This window comes from Poeciliopsis prolifica, unplaced genomic scaffold, assembly GCF_027474105.1.
Source record: "Poeciliopsis prolifica strain line A6 unplaced genomic scaffold, Auburn_PproV2 SCAFFOLD027, whole genome shotgun sequence".
Lineage (NCBI taxonomy): Eukaryota > Metazoa > Chordata > Actinopteri > Cyprinodontiformes > Poeciliidae > Poeciliopsis > Poeciliopsis prolifica.
Window position 1 is genome coordinate 3237972 of NW_026562402.1, and position 23198 is coordinate 3261169.

Genomic DNA, 23198 nt, shown 5'->3' on the forward strand with positions numbered 1-23198 from the left:
CTATGGTCATATACATTTTTGGCCAGTAAAATCTAGTTCTTGCCAAATCTACTGTTCGTTTGACTCAAGGTGGCCCATATCATGATGAAGACTCCTAAGTGCTGTAGCTCTTAGCTCCTCTGGAAGCACATGCTGATATGAGATGTTTGGACCATCTTGTCACTTACGATAGCGCTTCTACATTCTGCATCTCCAACCGAGACAATTGTCTGAGTAACAAAGGTAATTCTGGTAGCTATAACCTGAGGCCGGGACATGGAGTTTCACCAGTTTCCAAGAGTACAATGACTGCATTGATAGTGTAACAGAGAGCAAAGTGTGTATAGTATGTCTGTGTGAGTTTTGCCCAAAATAATGAAGGTTGTGTTTGTTTTTGATGAGATTTTTGAGTAATGCCATGTTTTGGAGCCACCTAGTGGTATGATAACGCACTGCATGCGACGGGTCCTTCAGGCGCTCTCGCAGTTTCCCCCACCAGAATTCTGCGGAGTGGAGGTAGGTGCGAGAGACGCAGCTCTTCATTATTATTTTTTTTACTTGGGGTCATATTTTTCTGGTTCAGTACTTAACAAAATACTATAATAACAACTGACATTCATAAATATAAATTATGAAGTTTTGTCGTGGTTGGGCTGGAAAAATATGACCCTATGTGTGAGAGCTGCGTCAGTTGGTGTTCCTGGCTGACCAGTCATGACGCTAACTATATCTTTTGTTTTCAGCTGAGGGACCACTCGCAGGCAGTCAAGTCTTGAAGATTTGTCTTTTGTTTATCACTCTAGGTGGGTTCTGGTTATAAAAACATATGTATAAGGAGAAATGTTTTCCAAATGTTATAACTGTTAACTGTTGGCTGTGATGGCAGTTATTTTACTGTTGGTTTTGTTGAAGTTATTTTGAAATGAGAATATTTTGTTTTGATTTTAAGAAATTGTTAACTGTTCGATTTACACTATACGATCACACACACACACACACACAAAAAAAAAAAAAATTAATAAAGAATTCTGCGGAGTGCTGGTGGAGCTGAGGGACCACTCGCAGGCAGTCAAGTCTTGAAGATTTGTCTTTTGTTTATCACTCTAGAGAAAGTTACACTGGTGCCGTGACTCCGTGATCCCTGATCAGCTTGATGCTGTTCGCCCGGGTTGCTGTCATCTACAAGCTACCTCTTTACTACAAGACATATCAACTCACCTGGACCACAAGTAAAGGATCAAAGGAAGAACATAAGCTACTAATTTTTAACTGAATGTGTTTTATTTTTTTTGTAATTTCATTTTGAAATGGCAGAAACCTTTCAACCCAATGTTGAATATATGTATGGTCAACCCTCCTTTGGGCGAGGTAGAGGAGTAATGGGTCTCACTCTCCAATCAGGAATGACAGTTCGGTCAGACTTTTGTGCCTCACCCATGTTACCTGCAAGTAATAGGCCTCAGGGATTAACTTTCTATCCAGCTGAGACACCTATGGGGCAGAAACCATGGGGGGGCCCGAGCCACTCTACATTTAATGCCGGCAACGACTTACAACAATTTAGTGACATGGTTTATCAGTTAGGTTCACAGATTGGATATATATATATATATCTATCTCTCTCTCTCTCTCTCTCTCTCTCGCTCTCTCTCTCTCTATATATATATATATCTATCTATCTATATATATATATATATATATATATATATATATATATATATATATATATATATATAGATATATATATATACATATAGATATAGATATAGATATATGGGATATGAAAAATCACCACCATCTGTCTAAATGAACCATCCGGCATTCCGGGTTATCAATTTGTCAGTTCATTGACTGTGATCAACTGCTGCTGATTGAAGTTTTGCACTGCCTCTCCAACAGTCAGGACACTAAAAGACTAAAAATGATCAAGCATGTGAGGAGAATGAATGAGTTTCAAAAAGAAACGTGCATTGCTTCCACGAAGACAGCCTGAAAACAAAGAAAAAAATGACCTGAGTAATTCAGACTGATTGGTAAAAGGTTGAAAGGTGATTGATCAGCAAATAGAGAAGATAAAGATGGAGAGACTTCGGTTTCTGTCTGTCCTTGTAAATAATGAAATGAAAGAGCTTCTGTAATAATTCTATTACTTTGTTTTTCTAGAAAATTAAATTTCCTCCCTTACATATTAGAAAGAACTTGGCATGATTTCATGGAAATCATAAGAAGGTATTTGGAGTGGTCTACATGTAACTGAGACTCAAAGATCTATGCTGAGAAAGTCCTTGGTTATCCGCCACTTTTGTTTCTCGCAGTAATTTTTTTTCAGTCCAAATTCAACGTGTTCTGCGTGTGCTGCTTTAAATTTTTTTGTCACACTTAAGTGTTTTAGATAAAAAAAATCACTTAAACATTCATATGTACAAAAAGCAAGTCTGTTCTACAGCGTACAGCGACAACTGCTATCAGGCTCTGCATCCCCAGAACCAGAACCAAACATGGACAAGCAGCATTCAGCTTGAATGCTCCGCAAATCTGGAACAAACTTCCAGAATCAAGATTAAAAAGTCCAACCTGTTTAGAGCTGCTTTTGAACCACAATGAATGAATTGAAACATTCTCTGTCAAATATGATGCTTATTGAGTATTTTGATAATGGCAACCCTCTTAATGAAGAGTTTACAACTGGTTTGCTCAGTTGTTGACTACATGGCGTCTACCTTTACCCAGTCATGTTGCTTTCTTCATGTAATCAAGTCATTTTTCATCTACGTCGATCGTGGGAGAAGTAGAGGTGGTGGAGGAATATAAATATCTCTGTGTTTGTATGGGCAACAGACTGGACTGGAGATCCAACCGCAAAACTGATGGGGCAGAGGAGATTGTATTACTTAAGAACACCTTGGTCTTAAAAAGACGAAACAACTTGGTGAGAACTACTGGTTTGGTTCTTTCCTTAAAACTACACCAGAGCACCTGGAAATTATTGAGGAAAGAAGAATTCTTCATGAAATCAAGAAAATTACGGTCAACCATGAGCATCCTCTTCATGAGACAACAAAGGGATGCACAGATCCAGTTTTTTGTTGAAAAAATCTCTGTTCAGCAACAGGGGAACAGTTCATCCCTTTCCTTTTCTATCCAAACTCATTGTAAACACAACATTGCCTGGACTGAATTTAAGAAATAACATTGCAATACTCTGTCATTCAGTCATTTGCAGTAACAAGATTCTGTATTGGGTGCCTAAGCTTCACCGCTCATGGCATAATTAAGATATACACAAGATGTTGTTTAACATGTATGCGTGTGTGTGTGTGTGTGTGTGAAACGACGCAACAGCTGGGGAAAAACCAACCCGCTCCATCAATATGCAGGTCAGCAGCTGCGTGTCCAACATTGATCAACATATTATTCCCAATGTGCCAACAGACGCAGGGAAGGCTCGCATTATTTCATTTCATGCAAGTGTTACAGTGTTTACACAGCGTGTGCATGTGTGTGTGTTCATAAGCTCCACTCAAAGACTGTAAATACTCTTCGCACGTCCTGGTGGGAAGAACACACAGCAAGCAGATTTAAGCACTGACTACACACATGCATCAAAGCAGAACAGAGAGGAGACCGGTGAAGATAATTACTCGATTTGGCAACGGCGAAACACGTCATTTGGGACATTTATTATTAATCTGCCTGTAAATGTGCTGCTGATTCATTTCTGAATAGTCAGCAATTGTGGTAAAAACACCAAAATAACAGCAATTAAGAAACGACTGAGAGTTCAGATACCAAGAATGTACCAAGAATCTCATCCTAATTAGGTGATGACGTGGGTTCAAAACAGAAAAAATGAAGAATTTGTTTTCTACTGTTCTTGTTTAGCTATTTTTTCAAGCCGAAAATGCATGATCAGGAAGATAAGAAACTGAAGTTTCAATTTGGAAAATGGCTAAAGGGCGATTCCACCTAATTTTTCAGTACCTTCAGCATCTTCAAACTACTCTAGTTAAAAACAAAACAAACAAACAAAAAAAACCCCGACATCATTTAGACTCTTCAAACCTGCACTGGATTATTCTCAACTAACTTTTTTTATATGTTGTCATGTTGCAAACGGCAATGCTGTATTTTATAGAGATTTCTTGCCAAAAACCAACTTAAAGCACTACATAATGGTAGCCTGGTAAAAAAAAAAAAAAAACTGCCCCTTGTCTAAAACGTTGCTTCATCCACAAGGTCTGGGCTCTCAGCTATTGAGAAATGAATGCATCCTGGAAGCGTCGATTCTGTTGGAGTTTGAAATTTCACCTAATTGATAATGTGACGAATGTGATACACCAGTTCGACGTGAAGATTACCTGAAATTGCCTGCTCTGTACACAACCACCCTCCACAGTGAAGAGAGAAATATCAATCTCAACGAGGCGGCTGTTGAGTTGATTCAGTATTTGGAAATGTGGCAAACATGGACTGAATGGCTTTGTTCACTTCCTCCGCTGCCAGGCAGGCTTCATTTCTAAAACGGTGCAGAAAATTGGTGTCATCATTCATGACTTCACTTTCTGTGCTGATTGGCTCGGTCAAAAATCGACTGAAGACATCCAAGTCAAGTGGAGAAAGCCAAGATTGGGCTGGAAACCAGAACTTTTTTCAAAACTTTTTTTAATTGCACAGTATGGGAATGGTCATGGTGAAGTGGATAAAAAATATTATATGGTCTCTGAAAAGGGTGCCTTCTGCTGAATTCAGCCTCCTTGGGGAAATTCATTATTGAGCCACATCTAGTTGCAGCTACAGCTGCAGGTCTTGAGGCATGTGTCACATTCAGAGAGATCATTTTTGCCCACATTTCTGTAGAAAATAGCTCACATTTTCAGCTGGTCATTTAATCATTAGAATACATTATAAAGTACAAATTGTGCAGTCACCAAAAGGCTCTTAAAAGTCTTATGTTTCCGAACAAACACATTACCTCTAACAAGCTCCCAACAGGTAACCAACTGGCTGGTTGGCTAATGTGTTGGTATAAAAAAAAAAAAAAGTCTTCCTCTGAATAAAGTCAAATATAGACCCTTTCAGGCTGTTCTATTTCAAACTCCACCTCATTTCTCCTTGAGGTAAATCCTTTTAACATGGACCTTAATTTTTTGCCGACTTCTTATGCGAAATGTGTTTCAATTTGGTTCAATTAAATCACAAGAACAGCATAAATCTGAGGTATTCAAATGTCGTTTCCATCTCAGTTTGGTGGCGGTGCTGATGTGAGTCCACAGCTGCTCGTTGAGGTCAAACAAACTGAAGTAAATTATTCTAAGTCTGTTTGTGGTAATTGATTAGAAAGGAAATTTTAGAGTCTGCGATTGGTGGGATTTTGCATTAGTGTATTGCTGCCAAGGTGAGATTTGAACATCAACATATTTAACCAAAGATAAATTGGATCCTTATTCGCTCTTACTTTGCAATCTCAATCTTAATACAATGAATGTCAAAAGGCTCTTTATGAGCCTTTCATAGCCTTTGCCTCCAGGTTTTTCTCCAGATTCATCCTGTATATGTCGCTTATTCTTTGATGACTGATAATGAAAACTGAGAAGCAGATGGTGCACTTGGCCTTGTACATATTCTCCCTACCGCAGGAAATCAATTTCTCATTTCACTCTGTAATTTTACAAATTTTTTTTTTTTTTTGGCTGTCTTTGTTGCCAGACACTTAGCAGTTACATGTTAAAGTATTCTCACTCGGACGAAAAGAACACTTTTGAAGAGCAGATTTAATTATTTATTTTCAATAATACTACAAAACTTTTTTTTAAAAAAGTGTTTGTTTTTCATTGACAAAGATGGTCAAAATCCAGAATTTCACACAAATGTATGCAAACCAATTTCTGGGTGTTTTTTTTTTTTTTAATCAACACATATCATACAATCAAAGTCTTTAGTAATAAATATTTGTCCCTCAAGCAAACGTAACATCTTTGTGCTGTTTAGCTACATTTGAACGAAGCATCTTGATTGTGTTTTGTGGGAAAACAATTTTTATGTCTTAGTTTTAAAGACACTCACATGTGCTATAGTAGAGTTATAAAGATTAAAAACAATAGTTGGGTGTTGAGTAGAAATTTTAAAGTGAGTTTATAAAAACGCCTTTGTTCCTTTGCCAAAAATGTTCCTTTACCAAACATTTTTGGCGCTTTCTCTATGAGATTTGTATGCTAGTTTGCATGGCAGACCGTATTTAGGTTGTAGATTTAGATTTGGATTGTAAGAGAGAAAACTACAACCAGAAGCCAAAGAAGTTGTGAAATCTGTCATTTACATGAGCATGTCTTTCCCCTGGTTTGTGAACCAAGTGCAGACATGGTGCAGAGAGTAGTTACTACAAAACAAAAGCTATTTCAATATGTTGTTATTAGTATCTTTAAGGAGGTCTGAAGTCTTTGTGGATTTTGGCCATCGGTGAATGTGGTCTTTTCAAACACCAGTGGTCTATAGCAGATCATGGTCTGAATGCAGGTTGGACAGTCACCTTCCTGTCCCCAGAATTTCAACAGGGCTTCTCTGCAGACAATACAGAAAATACAAAAGGGATTCATCGGCCTGAGACAAGGAATCTTTGACTGCTTCGTTTTCACCCACTTGTGAGAGCAGCGATAACACAGACATAGACTTTATTGTTATTCACCTGCACATTTACAATATACGCGTTGAGCGAAATTTTTCTGGATGCCAAAAAATGAAAATGCCAAAGATTCTTTGTAGAGCCAATTCTTACCTTACTTACAGTTCAAATGGCTTCCACCGTTTTCTCAAACTTTGATTGTGAAACGTTTTCAACTAAAACTTGTTTTACCTTAACGTTATGATTTGCTTTTGAAAACTAAAGGTGAGCACAAGAATTCAAAAAGATGCAGTTGCAACAGCTGAGACTTGAAAGGAAGAAGAAAATCTGTCACCAGACGACAAAAGTATTTTTGATGCCTTGAAATCTCTTTTCTGTGGATTTTTAAGTTTTAGCAGTTTGTACTTACGGAGGACGAGAACTCCATGGCGAAGCGACTGAGCGCGGTTGGACTCCACTATGATGTTCAGCATGGTGGGGTTTCCTCTGGTGATGGACATGCGGTTGTCTTGCTCAGCTTCCTGGAACATCCGCAGCAGCTGACTGGCTATGACCCCATTGAGCACGGAAATGGCAACCATCGGCAGCACAAAGGACAGGAATGCATTTACCTGTTCAGGAAAGGGAAACATGTCAAAGACTAGTTGAGTTAGTCTGGACATATAATAGGTGACATTATCATTACTCAGATAATAATAAAACCAGAGGTTTGACATTAAATAGGACAAATCTTTTTCAGTCCCAAGTCAGTAAGCATGATCAAAGTAATATATAATCGCTATAAGAGGGAGAATGGTGAGGAATATTTTACATACACTAACACATTTACATGCACTAAAAGTGCCAGGCCTTCAATCAAATGGTGGAAGATTGTTGAAAATAAGTTGGTCTTTTCAGGTCAAATTAATCATCTGAACTGACAATGGCCCTGTCACTACAACCCAATTAGTTACAAAGTGGCTGAACAACAACAAAGTTAATGTTTTGGAATGGTCATTACAAAGCTCTGATCTCAGACCAAGAGAAAATTGGAGCCTACAGATCAAACTTATTTATTCAATTCAATTCAGTTTATTTGTATAGCGTTAATTCATAACAAATGTACTTTACCAAAAAACATTGATTCAATTGAATTATACACACAGCCCAAACAGAGCAGTAAGCTATCAGTGTAGCTTAAAACCTTTCTATTCAAGGAAACAGCAGATTGCATCCAGTCACTGACCGTTACGGCAAATGTTTCTGGAGAAAAGAGTATAAATTACAGCAAACCACTTCAAACTGCGAAAGGATACCCAAAACTGTTTAACCCGTTATTTAATTTTAAAGGTAATGCTATTGATCGTGAAAGAAATGCATGTCGACTTCTGACTTTAGAAGATATCAATAAAAATAAACAAAAAAACATGCTTTTTAGTTTTAGCATTTAGATGAATGAAAAAAGAAATTTCTTTTAAAAAATTAAGACAATTTTTTTATTGGTTTGAGGAGATTAGTGTTACTTCAATGGTGACTGCATTTAAATGCATTATTATTATTATTATTAATTTTTGGGAACTAGGGTTTTCGCTCTTTGTGGGGATTTTCTGTTTGCCTGCTGCTTCCCTTTTCATCCACTAGATGGTGTGTAGAGGTTGTTACATGTTGGAGGGCGTGCCCGCTGACTCAGGTCAGCACACCTGTGATTCATCACCTAATTATCTGGAAGTATATGAGAGGCAGGCTGCCAACACTTCGTTGCCTGAGTGTTTGCCGGTTATGGTACTCTGCGCACCTCCAAACTAGCTCTCTGTGTTTCTCTGAAATTACTTCTAGTAATTAGTCCTTGTTGCTTCTGTCTCTTTTTTCTTTCTCAGGTGTTTCCTTGTGACGCCTTGAAATTCCCCTGTGAAGTCTGAGTCCAAGCTTTCTGGGATTTCTCCCCTCATGACACTATGGATTGTTACCCACTGGTTGCCCGAGTCCCTTCTTCGCCTCAGCAGATCTTCAATAAGCCTTTCCTGGATTTCCAGCGGGCAGTCAATTCGCTCCTCGCTCCTCCACACCTGAACTTACCTGTCCGTCTTCCACCACAGCTTCTACATCTACCTGTCAAGACCTCACTCTGTCAAGACCTCACTCTGTCAAGAACTCATGCTGGAACCCGGATCACTTCAAGGACACCCACAAAGAGACCATGCCCCAGAAACCATGGTATTCTCCTCTGGCGGAAGTTTATCTTCATCTCAAGTAAGCTCAAGATAATTCTTCCTGAATTTCCACTTTCCGACAACCTCAAACTTACCATCTCTTTCTCATTGCTTTTCAGAATACAGACGGCCCTGGTTGCCAACCCCAAGGACATGAACTACACAATCTTACTTTTCGTCATTGTTATCTGATCATTTGTTCTCCTGATGTTGTTCTGTATGTGGGTAAAGAAACTAGGACCCATCATGACATCATTACTATAATTAGTCAAAACAGTAGGTGTCATAAAGGAGACTGAAGAGGTGCAAAGTGGATTAATCATTTTCTCTGTGAATGTATAACTTATGTTGATTATTAGCATTAACATATCGACATGCTGGTCACGTTCTAATTTTAAGTATAGCTATTGTCATTACTATAATTATGATTTTTCATTAGCCTGACTTTTTTTTGTTTTATTATTTATTTTTTGGTGCCGACAACAACAAAAAACATTATGGTATGCAATGTCAAGTTTTGATTGTACCTTTTATTCTTAATAACTTGGCATTAGTGTTGTTGGGTTGTTTCTGACTGTTGACAATCGTTCACTGGTGAAAGGCACCAGCCCTCCATGACCCTGGTAAAGATTAGAAGAGTGAAGAAAATAAAAAAAGGCAATTTCAATTTTAGACGGAGCTTGTTTCAGATTGATTTGATCTGAAGTTGGAGGAGGAAGTGGGTTGGTTATTAACAGATTATATCTCTGAAATAATAAAGACTGATATCAAATAGAACTTGCACATCAATAATGTTTAATGTGCATTTCTGACAATGTACTGATGCTTCCTTTTCATGCAGTTTTCAAGAAAACACTTTTCTTTATTTTCAAAAAGGGGACTTTTTCAAAAAAATTGTTTAGCCAGTTCATGTGAGAAATTATGAACAAAAAGCTGATCTCTAATATCAAAACCAACCTGCACTACAGAAGGTTGAGTTTTTTTTTGCATGGGCTGCCATGACAACAAGGCCTAATAAATGGGAAATGTGTTCATTAAATCTGACATTGCGGTTCTGAAACAAGGACTCCATGAGACTGATTCATAGATGTTCCAAGCTGTCCCATATGTAAAAAAACAAATAAAAAAATAAAACTGCCTTAGAATTTGGAATGTTATACTTGTCAATCCATAACTAACACCTGCTGTCCAGGATTAGATCATTACTAACTTCATTAGCCCTGATAAGTGAGCAAGTAGTCAGAAATTCAGAAATCTTTGATCAGTGAACTGGGAGAGAAGGAACAGAAGAGAAAGACTGAATGTAGGGTTGAATGATGTGGTTGAAAAATGTATCATAATATAAAATACAAAATATACTGCCAGTCTGGTGGCATCACCTTATGTCGTCGATCCAGAGTTATTACTCTGTGAATTTGATGTTTATTTTTAAGAAACTACGAGGCATGGTGGTGAAACATCAAACTGCTGCTGCGCAAGGTACTCAAAATCTTGGTATATTATGGAGAACAACAACAAAATACATTAAAGATTGAGGTCGGGCAAAGCAAGAAAAAACTGAAAGGCTTTGCTGCTGATGGAAACTAAAAAAGGGCATGTGCAAAGGAGATTAGTGAAAGCCAAGAAAGAAAAAGGACACGAAGGGGAGAAAATGAGGAGCCAGACAGGAGTTTGACAGCTATGATGAAGCTGGCTGTCTGATTAAAATGCATACAGATGTGTCAAGTTGTAATTAGGCTAAGCATGTGCGTAATCAAGGCACCTGTAATGGCCTTCCCATCATTCCTTCCCGACAACATTCCCTTAAATACGTGACTCAGAGAGGCTCACACTCAGACAGACTGATGGTGTTTTTCAAGGGGACAATCACAGATGAAAAATGTTAATGGTCTTAATGAACAAGGTGGCTGACTTCTGAAGTTTTCCTTTCCTCCTGGACTCTGATGACTGATTGAAGCTGAAAGGGAGAAGAAGGAGGGGGGGATCTGGAAGGTGAGCTCTGGCTTCTCTGCGAGTGCCAAATTCCAGCTGAGTGGGAGGAAAATCACAAAAAAGCAGCCAAATAGCTGGTAGATGTGGATAATTAGGAATGAAGTGGAAGGAAACTGAGATATTAGGCAGATTTAATGGGTGGAGGATGAAGGAGTAAGCAGTGAAAATGAGTCTTTTTTAGATTTTACATTCATTAAAAGAAAATGTCAATGGAAGGTCAAAAAGACTTGAAATGGACCACCACTGGTTCCATTAAGACTTGAATGTCACTGTCACTGAGCGCCAGCAGACATCTGGGAGTCATAAACACCGATTACTTTATGGGTTCAGGAACCTTCGGTGTGATTTATCTCTGTCACTACAAATTTATGATGAACTGGTTGTGGGTCTTCATGTCTTCTGTTGGCCTCCAACAATAGCTGCATTTCCACTGACTATAAAAATGTGAAATTATGAAAATAAAACACGACTATTTCGAAAAAAAAAACTCTCATGTTTTTGTGCTAGGATGAGGCGGTGCTTTTGGCCCCATCGAAATGATTGTCCTTTACAAAACTGCGATGGAAACAGTTTCCACATCACGAGTCACTTGAGCAACATGTGTGATTTTAGTTGCAATTCTTATTCACTGGAAAAAACGCAATTGTGAAATTGCATTTTGTCGACTTTAGTGGAATATCGCTAAAGTTTTGTGCACATTGGTAACGCAAACTATTGTTAAAGTAGGAGGCAGCAGTTCTCTTCTATTAAATAAAACACTTTGTATTTATTTATCATTCTTTTGATACACAGGCTTAGATAAGCTGGCCAGAATAATTTGCCCTCTATGAAGCATAATTTTACAATATGTTTTTCAATTTGTTTTCTTTTTTCCTGCAAATAGAAATGCAACTGGACAAAATTTTCTCTTGTAATAAACCATCCCCCAGATTCAGGTCACACTGTTAGATTATTCATATCATAGAGTGCTGCTAAACTTCAGCTCATGTGTACAATGATCTGCAATTTCTCTTTTGCATTTCTCATAAGTCCACTTGAATTCTGAACTGCTGCAGAAACCCCCTGACCCCTTGACTGAACCAGATTTTGAGAGCCCTGCTGGACTGGAAAGGACAATTTTTTTCTTCAATCATCAACTTTAGCCTTCCCTGACCTTTAAAACAAAGGTGAAGTTCAGCCTGGTTAAACCAGCCAGCTCCAGTTTAGAATATGATCCAGGGTGCAAAATTAAGTCCTCAATTTAGTTTTTGCACTTTGGTGAGTCGTTAAATGATTGTTGTTTTCTTAGCAGACACGGGGAATTCGCCCAGAAAACTTGCTAAGCCTTGTGGTAGGGCCGTTAGGAGCCCACTATGTTCTTGTTTTTAAAATTTTTTAAAACCTACAAAAAATCGAAAGTACACATGACACAGTTGGTGCACACCCCCTCACGTCTAGTTCAGTGTGTCAACTGTAAACCTCGATTAAAATGTTTCTACTGTTACTGGTGTAGAAAACAAACATAGGATGCTTAGTTTGGTGGGGCAGGTAAAGCAAAGTGAAGGTTTTGAATTGGCCAAGAGAAAGTTTAGACTCACATCTGATTGAAATGCTGCATTGTGACCATAAATGTGCTGATCATATTATGAAAACCCTTCAGTGTGGCTCTACAGACTTTTTGAAAGAACTGTTTATCTCATTGTAACGTATCCCCGGCAACAGCCCGGAGAATGGATGTCCTTTACCGCCACAACAATTTTCTGAACTATAAACACGCAGAGTGAAAGGAACAGACTGGTTATTGAGTTTTACATGAAGTGTTTTAATGGATCGAGCTTTTGAACCATTAGCACCACCTCCAGCATCTTAACACTACTCTTCTTATTTGTCTGTGCAACATTAACAGAGTTGTTTACAGATGTTCACATGTTTCAAAAGTATCTTCATTTAATACAACAGCAGGCTTTAGCTATACAAAGGTAATAAAGATATGGAGAAATAATGACTGTACTGTAGTGATCAGTTGTTTTTATTTGTGCAGCAGCTCAGTGTTGCTGTTGCTTTAGTGTTGTTAAATCTTATCTAAGATTTAGTGGGCAGTGGGGTGGTTATTTCTTATATTCAGATGTTGGGATGGAGATCAACTCTTAGCTTTGTTTCAGTTAGTGGTTAATTAGTGCTTAAAGTGAAGGAATTTGATTTTGGGTAATGATGTTAATGTTGCTGATAGCTGATTGCTGAGTCAGGTACCTCCATTAATAAAAAAGTTGAAGTTCCTAAGTTGGTCCAGCCTCATTAGCAGAATTAATGAGTTACTACCAAGATAGCATTCAACAATCACAAGGGACTTAATATCATTACAAAATAAAAAAAAGGAAACGTTTTGTTTTGAGCAAATTTATATTTAAAATGAGCAAATGCACCAAAATACCTAAAACATCAACAACGACTTGGTAAAAATAAAAAATCAGTTAACAGTCATGAAGCATCTTAGTGCAGAATACAGGATTCCTGCCAGATGTATATATATATATATATAATAATAATAATAATAATAAAAAGAACGTTTGTTACACTGAGTTACCTTTCACATCTGACAAGCCTTAGATTCATCAGTGTAACAGAAAATGAACTAAAATGGGTAATACGTGTACATTTGTTTCACACAGAAACGAAGTCCAACTTGCATTACAACACATACAAGACGGTATGTCCTCTGTTGGTGTTACCAGCCTGGCTGTCTGTCATGCCTGGGACCTGCCTGTATGAATGATGCAGCATTAATATTTGTCTCTCAGCTGGAATCATTCTAAAGTCAGTGTTTTAACGCAAAACAAAATGTTAAACATGGTCTGGTACAACAAAATAACTCAGAATACACTCGTCTTTTGGCTCAGCAACAAGATTTAAAGTTTGTCAGATGTGAAAGGTAACTCAAATCTTCACATAATTGTGGATGAATCACATATTTGAATCAGTCTTTAAATACAGAAGACCATTACATTATTGCCAGGATTATGGTTAGAAAAGGTGCAGAGTGTCAGACTTCCAGTCATTTTGGCCATGCAGACTGTTTCTCTTAAGCCTTTTAAATACTCTCTTACATAAATCTTGATGAAAGGTGTTAATGGTCTTGTACAAGATTGCCAAGGCTATGTATAGTAGTATCTTTGCCTTCCGTTCCTCTCTGCCTTCTGTGTGCACATTATATTCCATGAATACCTGCAATCCTCAGGTCAAACAGGAGCTAAGAGGCAAAGGATGCAATACGTTCAAACCTGAGAAACATTCTATTCTCTAGGACATTTTCTTGTCATACCACCTCAACCTGTTTGTCTCAAGTCCAAATTTCAGACTCAAATTACAAATTTGAGTCTGAAATTCAAGTCTGAATTTCAAAACAAATTTATACTGAGTACTGGATTTTAGGAATCAAATACACAAATGAATAATAATATAATTTATGTGATATGTTGTTATATGTAGGGAAGGCTGCTCCCAGCAGTCCTCTGTGCAGCCTTGACCACTCTCTGCAGAGTCGTTCTCTCAGCAGCAGAGCAGCTGCCTTGCCACACAGTGATGCAGGAGCAGAGAATGCACTCCACCACACAGCGATAGAAGCTCCTCAGGACTAGACAGGAAGTGTTGTTACTCCAGCTGAGATCACAGGTACCTGTCGCTGGAGGCCACCTCTGCAGCTGCTCCTACATGTTTACATCAGGATGGACAGCCTGATGCGTGTTTTAAAAGGATACAACAGAACTTTAACTAGAACTAAAATATGTATTTAGCGTAGGAAGTCCATGTTAAACACAGTGCAAAGCATAATTGACAGAACTTGTCAGCTAAATGAATAAAAAGATGGAAAAATCAATTATCTCAGCCATCCAACATCTCCCATTAAGTCATTTATTGTTACTAATGAAAATATTCCTGCAAATAGAAAGCAACAGCCAGAACAGGCACATGGTCTGTGCTAATTATTTTATTCACTGCTAATGTCTGGCTCCATCCACAATGAAACCGCAACAAATGATGTGTTTCCCATCGTTAATTACATCTTTGATGTAAAGGCGGTAATCAGCAAAACACCAGCGTGTCTGCTGTGGAACCACATCAGAAATATTAGCATTAATTAATACAAATCATTATTAATAATGAATGATACTAGGCAAATTGCAAGAATGAAAGTATATAAATACATTTCAGGAATATAATATTGTTAGCAAAGCTTTAATATAGTTTTACTCAACTAAAAGTGAAAAGCGTCCATTGAAGAAATGAGTAAGAACGTTTTTTGTAAAAAGATTACTCAAGACCTGAGAAGCTGATGAGAATATTTGATTTAATACTCAGAAATGATAGAATCAGACAAACAAAGAAAATGATGAAATAATGTCCAATCTCTGGTATTTGGAGACAACAATAAAGAAATGAATAAATATGCTTAAATACAACTAACATTCAAACAGAAGAAATCATTTTCCAAATAAATTATTTTCAATATAGCATTCATCAAACCAACAATTACAGAAGGGAATGCAAGCAGTAGTGGAAAAATGCACTTTATTTAGGAAAACACAAAAAAACCGAATAAATAAAGAATTTTTAGTAGAACATACAAATATGCTCACTCATTATTTATTTTAATAGTATGTTGTGTTTTGTGTTTGTCTTAAGACACTGTAAGCCGGTTTGTGAATAATATAATTACCAAGTCAAGTTTCCTAGGGAAACTATGAGTAGGGGCAACATTTGCTAATTCTCTTGATGTAACATAAATTTTGAAAACTTTTTCTTCAGTTTTTATTGTTCATTTATATTTTCAGTTTTCTAAACATCCAAATGAACAACCCAGAATTTAATGTTGTATTTTGGTTCTTTTTTTGACATAAAAATGTCTATTTGTGTCAAAAAGACATGAAAATGAGATGCTGCTTCATTTACTGTTTCTTCATGACTGTTTATTTTTTGAATCTTTACATGGCTGAGATGTGTCATAAACTAACATTTTAGATCATTAATATGAAGAAACACTAAAAATTAGGAAGCGAGCAAAACATTAGAGGCAAAGTCGTCCTGAACATGTGCACGTGTTTTATTAAAATATCTGTTAGACAACATTTCTTTCTCGTCCCTGGTGATCCGCCTGACCCGGGACTTTGTGTGTAAATAAACGGTATTCATCGCACTTTCAACAGGGAATAATCCAAATATTTAAACATTTATGACAGTGTTTAAACCAAAGTCTTTCCACAGCCAAATACAGCCTGTCCTCTGCTGTTTTACAGTTTCCAGCAGAAACAATCAGTGACATAAATGAACCTGGTTTCTGTCTGGTGTTGAGTTTAACATGAACGATACAGAACTCAGTGCATTTAGCAATATCCATAGGAAGCTTTGTAATCCTTTTGTTAACCTGTTAAAATTGAAATAAATAGCAATAATAAGAGCTTCCAACCAAAACTCACTGGAGAAAAAGCAGAAGAAAACAAATGAAGCTGCTCTGTTCTCAGGCTGAAAAGTCAATTTCAACTGTTTTTCCAATCAGGGTCTCAAAAGCAGATTTCTCCTCTTGAAATGGTATCTTTAAGATAACAGAAAATACACTTCGAGCATGCACCCTGACACCTTTTCAGAAAAATGAGTTCATACGTATTTTATATTTATTATAGGTGCCCTTGTCAATACATTAAGAATTAATAAGGTATTTTTTTCCCTACGTTGCAACATTATTGGCTTTTAAACATTAACACTGTATTTACTGCATGCTTTTAAAGCTGAGAGAGATTATTCATTTCACTACTTGACATTTTTTATGTGTTTTTTAAATAGGTAGTTTTGAATTTTGAAGTTGAACTTTCTGTCGCAGTGTGTTGAGTTCACACTGCAACTGAGGGCTTGTTTTTCCATCTCTGCATTTTCTGTTTACACTATTTGAAACAAAGTCCAATGCTCTTTTTTTTTGTCTTTTGATGCTGTCATGGGCCATCCTCACATGTGACTTCAAAACTGAGGTATGTCTAGATTTCTAGAGCTGCCACCTTGCTAGACTGCTTGAACATGTGAACCAAATTTCTTCAGAATATTTTGAAAACAAAAGGTGTTTTTTTAGGAAAATACCTTTTCAAATTTTCAGTAAGGTCTCGACGATAAACCTGTCTGTAGACATACACACTGTGAGTGTTTTTATTTTAGGCATTTTGTTTTATTGTGTTCTGACAAAGCAAGAGTGAACTAGTTATATCGAAAGAGGTTTTCTGAGGCTGTAAAAACACAATGCAGTGGATTGTGAGCATGATAAGAGACTTATGATGGGCCTGAAAACAATTTAAAATCATACATTTGTAAGAAAAGCAGTCGAGAAGTAAAATACATTTATAGAAACAAAGATGCTTTACACAAATCTGTCTGTCTCTCTGTTTGCTCACCTGCTGTTACTGGATATTCTTCTTTTTAAAGATATTTGACATAGAAAACTACTCTAAAGGAAAGTCAAAATGTCCAGAATGTTTTTTGCTTTTATTGCAAAACTTCAACCTTACATTGTCCTAGAATTAGATATGAACTTAATGTGTTTCTTGCAAAAGAAAAAAAAATAATTTATTTTCAAGTACGTCATCTCGGCCTTTGTCCTTATGTCTCAAAAACATAATCAGGGTTTAGATTCAGCTCATCCATTCAGTGAATGTGCAGTTTTTCCTTTCTGGCTGATTGAGGAATCAGATTTGAGCTGCTTTTTATACACACAGCCATTCTGTTAGGTTGGCAAACCAACAAGACCTTGGCCAAGTCGTCTCAGTAAGGCCATACAGCAGGACAGTGAACTGACTGTAGCCCTGGCGAATCTAGAAAGAAAAGTCTCAAGAGTTACTGCATTCTGTCACAACTGACACAACTCTGATATTTAGCAGATCCCTTAGAGTTGAAATTCCTGAAGCTGTAAGGAGACATGTTTTAACAACAAGGAGACACTCAGGGGTTCAGTACACCTGAGCTAAAAAAGAACACATCATAGTAATTAATCTTACATAAAATAAGCTAAATGAACACTTTGGCTATTTTCAAAAGTGAATATTAAACTTTTGAAAGCACAGAGCATATCAACTGGAAAGACAGAAAACAGAAAATAGGGCGTAGAAATAAAATTAAGTGGAATTACCTCCAATTGATACAATTGACATGTTTAAAGGTGGGGTACACCACAGAGAGCTGTGGTGTACCTGCAGTTCAGTGCAGCGGCAAACATCCACAGTTGCATCTCCTACTAAGGTCACTTTACAGTCACCAAGCAACTGGTCATGACTGCTTTTTGGCTGCAGATAGATGCAGGAATACAGAGAGAAAAACCAGACATGCATGAGGAAAACATAACATTACACACATCAAAACTCCAGCTCACACTAAGCTACTATGCATTGCAAAAATTGTTCTTACTTCAACAACTGTACACATTTTGTCACAACCGCAAAACGTCAATGTATTCAGTGAAATCTGGTATGTTCTCACACCCTGTGATCAGGTAGACTTAGTCTGATTGGGGACCAGAATTACAACATTTATAGTTCACTTTCACACTGCAATGTCAAACCAGCCAAACTCTCTGAACAATCTGGTCCCGACTTGTTTATAGTGGGGACGGACCAGGATTCACTGACAGAAATGACACAAAAATCTGTGATGAAGACACTAAGCACAACTTCATTGTTCACAAAATGTAAAGTACAATGAAGTGGTGTCAGATTTAAGCAGCTTTAGGATTTCTCTTTTGTTCTAAAGCTGACAAAAAAACAAACAAACAAACAAAAAAAACAGGAACAATTTCATCTGCAAATGTTTGACTTGGACGATTGTTTTAGTTGTATTTACACAGAATAGACTGTGATTTAGTTCACTTCCTGCTTTTGAAGCGGTTTCTAATCCACTTGCCATTCACATGAAATCAAACTGCACCAGAAATAACTTCAACAGAACTGAGACCCAGGTTAGTAGACAGACTAAATTTTGCTTATTTCTTTGTCTGCATCAGTGCATTACAACACATTGTGTAAAGCAGGTTGGGTTATAAAATGGTATTCCTAGCTGTTAGCATCTCACAGAAAATCAACCACCATCTCTGAAACAGCATATTGCAACAGAAAGAAAAAGTTCCTTCAAAAGTTTGCTACAGCCATGAAGAAAATATTTAGAGGAGGACGCACACCTGTGAAACAATATATGTGGAGGTTACACATTACCCCAAAAACCATCACAACTATGAAACATGCTGGTTGGCGACATCATGCTCTGGAGAAACTTTCAGCATGAACAAGGAAATTGGATATGTGTCGAGCTAAATACTGGAAAATCATGAAAGAAAACCTGCTGAACTCCAAAAAACCCGAGACTGGGCCAGACTGGGACAGTCCAGTGTGACAACAAATTTAAGCACAGAGCATGGGTTTCAGTGGAAACACTTACAATTAAGTCATTAAATTGTAAGGTAATTTAGATATTACCTTACAATTTGATGTAAGGTAAAATCTAGAACTAAATCCTTTAGGCTGATATGTGGCAAGACGCTCTTAGTCCACACTGATTGAGCTTGAGCTGATTTTTACATGGTTATGGACTAATTTTCAGTCTATAGATTATGACTGAAATCTATAGACCTGTTGGATAAATGCAAATAATGTTGAAACTAACGCCACTCGGAGAGAAGAAAACATGCACCGTAACCAAGCAAAGAAGGAATAATGCAAAAATCTTTCCTCACGGATGAACTGGAAGGTTTACAGTTCAAACTCACCATGCTGCACAAACAACTCACCCCCTTGCATCACAGCATGAGGCCACTTACTGTTGCAAAGGCAAACAAGCTCAAAAGTGCACAGGCTCCTCTCTAAGTGCACACTGAGGCGACGGAATAAAAACATTTATCTAACGGGAAAATATACAGGAACTATGGGAACTGGAGAAAGTTTACTTTCCTCCAACGGCGTGCTCTTTTCAATAATTTCCACATATGCAGATTTATGTAGATCATAACAGACAGTTGCACAGTTTCAATTTTTTGGGTTTGACTGTTTTCTTATTTGGGCTATAAAATTTGCTTCTGCGTTAAAGCAGATCTGGTTACTAAATCTGAGTCCATATTTTCCACCTAATATTTTTCAAGAATATGTTATTCTAAATAATATGTATGTCATGCATGCTTCTTGAAGAGTGACAGGAAGTGCTGACATGGAATCTCCAAGCACAAAACCTCAGTCAGGAAACCAGTCCATTTTCCGCAATCTTAAGCAGACCAATGTTTTGCTCTACGGCACTACACCAACACTTTTAAGGTGCTGAGGGTAAACATTTAGAAACTGTCCCGTCGTCCAGACTGGACTCGACTTGCAACAGTGAAAATGTTCACAAGAAGTTTGGGGGCTAGTTGCATCAAAAGGACAAACGCCAAACAAAAATTTGACCCATCACTTGTCAAAACTGTCTCACTGCTCGCAGACTTTCCTGGCTCTCTTCCTTGACATTGACATTGTTTGTGTTGTGTTGTGTTTGTATTACATGCAGATCTCATTTAGCTGCTTTTCTGGTGCTGAGAATGTTCCTCTATAAGACAACTCCTCTCAGGAGAGCAGTGATTGAAAATCACCAGAGCCCCACTGTGGGAATAGGACTTTGGTGACTTCACCGGGTCAAGAGGAAAATTTGACCCAAATGGGATAACGATGTAGGGCCGTTCTTCAGGAGTTGAGCTCAGACCATGAGTTCCAGAGAAATGAATTCTTAATGCTCCAACATAACAATACATATTAGATCATTTTCATTCTCCTTAGTATGTAAAAACAGAGTCCTAATGTCAAACTGACAGAAAACATCTGGGATGAATGAGAGGGAAGCTTGTGACACAGTACTTCATCGGTGTCTGACCTTTCAAATGCTCTTCAGCAAGGATGACATTCAACATTCTCATAAACCTTGCAGACACGTTTCTCGGAAGAGCTGAAGCTGTCAGACCTGCAGAGTGCGGGCAAATACTTTTGGCAAAGAAGCATACGCATTTATCAACATCAACCTGAGAGGGGACAAGCAGATCAGTACAAGGCAACGTGGTGAATCCACATTAAGCTGCACTGATATTTCATGAATTAATAACACATCTAATTATCTGGAACAGACAATTTAAACAGCTGAATGGTTGCCAAGGGAGATCAAATGATTTCTTAAACATGCATGGAGAGAATCAAAGCAACACCCCAGGAATGTTTTTGATGGGTGAATAACATTTTAATATAATATAAAGCTCAAAAAAGTCAATTTTGCAGAATACAGCTCTTTTAATGTTAGGAACTGGTCAGGATTAGGGGAAACTGTCTGGGTTAGCCATGAATGGAGTTAATAAAATAAACTGAAATCAACACAAAGTCCTCATTTTGATGGAAATTCAAGGAGGTGTGTGTGTTTTTGAAGTGTGTGCTTAATCTCTTTATTCTTGTTTTATAACTGTTGCTTGTGTCTGTCTCTGTCAAATATTCATTGTGGGCTGTTGTGAAAATGGCACTTAACACTCAACAGTGACGCCTGGTCAAAGTTTAAAATTATAGTAATTAACCACAGCAGAGACGCATTGCTTATTTATCTCTTATTTTACCCCTTTTAACATTAGTATAAGACCAAAGCACAATAATAACTGTCAGATGTATTGTTTTATTTAGGTTTGAATTTATTTAGGTTTGAATCTGGCTGATCCACAACAGATGATGGGGCAAGTGCAGGAACAACTGAGGATGAGAGAGATACAGTGAGTATTATTTTAAACACAGAATCACACACAGGACTTTACAGATTAGACTGACATATGGACTGTCAGGTCAGAAAGAGAGGAATAAGAAAGAAGCAACATGCATGCAGACGCTGATTTCTTTGAGCAAAAAAGAAAAGAAAAATGTCCTTTTCATCATATCCTTTCCTAGATTCCAATTCTCATCAGTATCACTATTAGAAACTGTGACGCAACTTTTTATGTGCAGGTAACTTCAAGTGCCATCTACTGGAAGAGGCAGCCAGAGCAGGTAAGACAGGAAGCGTTAAAGTGTGAGTTAAACTGCCTTCCACCAGCCTCTGTTGTCTGACTTTCAGCATATGAAAAGCTGCACTTGCTGTGTCATTTCACAGAACTTTAGTGTCCTCTCATTGCTCTACAGCAGATTTTGTTTCTTAATTATTCTGCATCGATACTCAATCAGTTGGAACGGTGGCAATTTTTCTCTCAACATTTTCTGTTCTAAAGTCTTTTCATTCTTTTTTTATTCTTTTTCTGTTCCTTTGGTTCCACTGTTAAGATCTTTGATCGAAATGTTCTTGAATGTAAATTGACATTCATTGCATACATTTAAAGGAGCAGTTCTTGTTCCTTTTGAGCTCTACAATATATTATAATATCATTACATCATCAAAAACATACGTGGAGTTTTGCCTTGATTATTTTGTGCATAAAATCCTTTAATTTCAGCTGTTTAAAAATTCTCGGGTGGATCTAGCGCCGTCTTCCAGGCGCGGCTCTTCCTCAAGATCGCAGTTTCCAAGCTTCCCAGAGCAGTCCTCCCCCATACAGCTCCTCCAAACTAGCCAGTGGTAATTAGAAAATTACTCATTATTTATTATTCTTTCTGCCAAATTCATGATAGAGCTATTTCTCAGTCCAAAGCTGGCAAAATATTGTTGAAGAGGTGTGTTATGATGACTTTCTGAAAGTGGAGCTTCAGAGAGAGCAGGAGTGTTTAAAGAAACAGAAAGAGCCAATTTGGAGGCGGTAAATTACAAAGTCAAATTTCTTCTTTGTCATATTTGATATTTACATTTTTGCAACAACTGCAGATAATAGTTATTTGTTAATGCTACAAAAAGGCAAAATGTGCCTGGAAATTTCAGAATAGTGAACCTTTAAACAAATGTATTTCATGTATGAAAATTATTCCATGTGTATTCAGTGATGAATGTTTGTGTGAGATTTTACAAAAAAAAACTACAATGAACAAAGCATTGACAGGTGCCAGCTTTAGTTCATCCCAAACAGATATTAAACTTTTCCATAATTAATAAATGCCAAATCTGGAAACTAAATTAAAATAGTCATCTTCCAAGTGTTGCATGTCTGCCAGCCACGAGTCTGCTTTACAGAGGGAATTCTCGATCCTCTGCATTATTTATTTTTGCCATTTACGGCGCAGATTAAGCAACGAAAGAACTCAAGACGGCTGGACTCTTACCCCTGAGCAGAGTTCACTCTATGCTCCTATTAATCCACAAAGGATCGTCCTCCATCTTCTTCCCTCCCCTCTGCACTATGTCTTTCCAAGCATCTGCAAGCCTGGTGAGGCACACATGTACCGTCTCGCCGCACAAAGCTACTGATTGCTGTGGTAAGAGGCTAAATGCGTGGCGCCTCTGGTGCT

General features: G+C 37.6%; 1 protein-coding gene and 1 long non-coding RNA gene across 2 annotated transcripts in view; one reads left to right on the top strand and one right to left on the bottom strand.

Annotated features, from left to right (window-relative positions):
- ntsr1 (neurotensin receptor 1 (high affinity)) overlaps positions 1-23198 on the bottom strand; it is a 37837-nt gene that overhangs the window by 11300 nt on the left and 3339 nt on the right. Inside the window, exon 2 of the mRNA XM_055048725.1 lies at positions 7008-7209. Within this exon, the coding sequence (XP_054904700.1) occupies positions 7008-7209 (202 nt within the window). The remainder of the gene's footprint in view (positions 1-7007; positions 7210-23198) is intronic.
- LOC129371874 (uncharacterized) lies at positions 1027-9559 on the top strand. Its single transcript, XR_008607206.1, has 3 exons — positions 1027-1208; positions 8455-8827; positions 8907-9559. It is a non-coding gene; the product is annotated as an uncharacterized LOC129371874 (long non-coding RNA).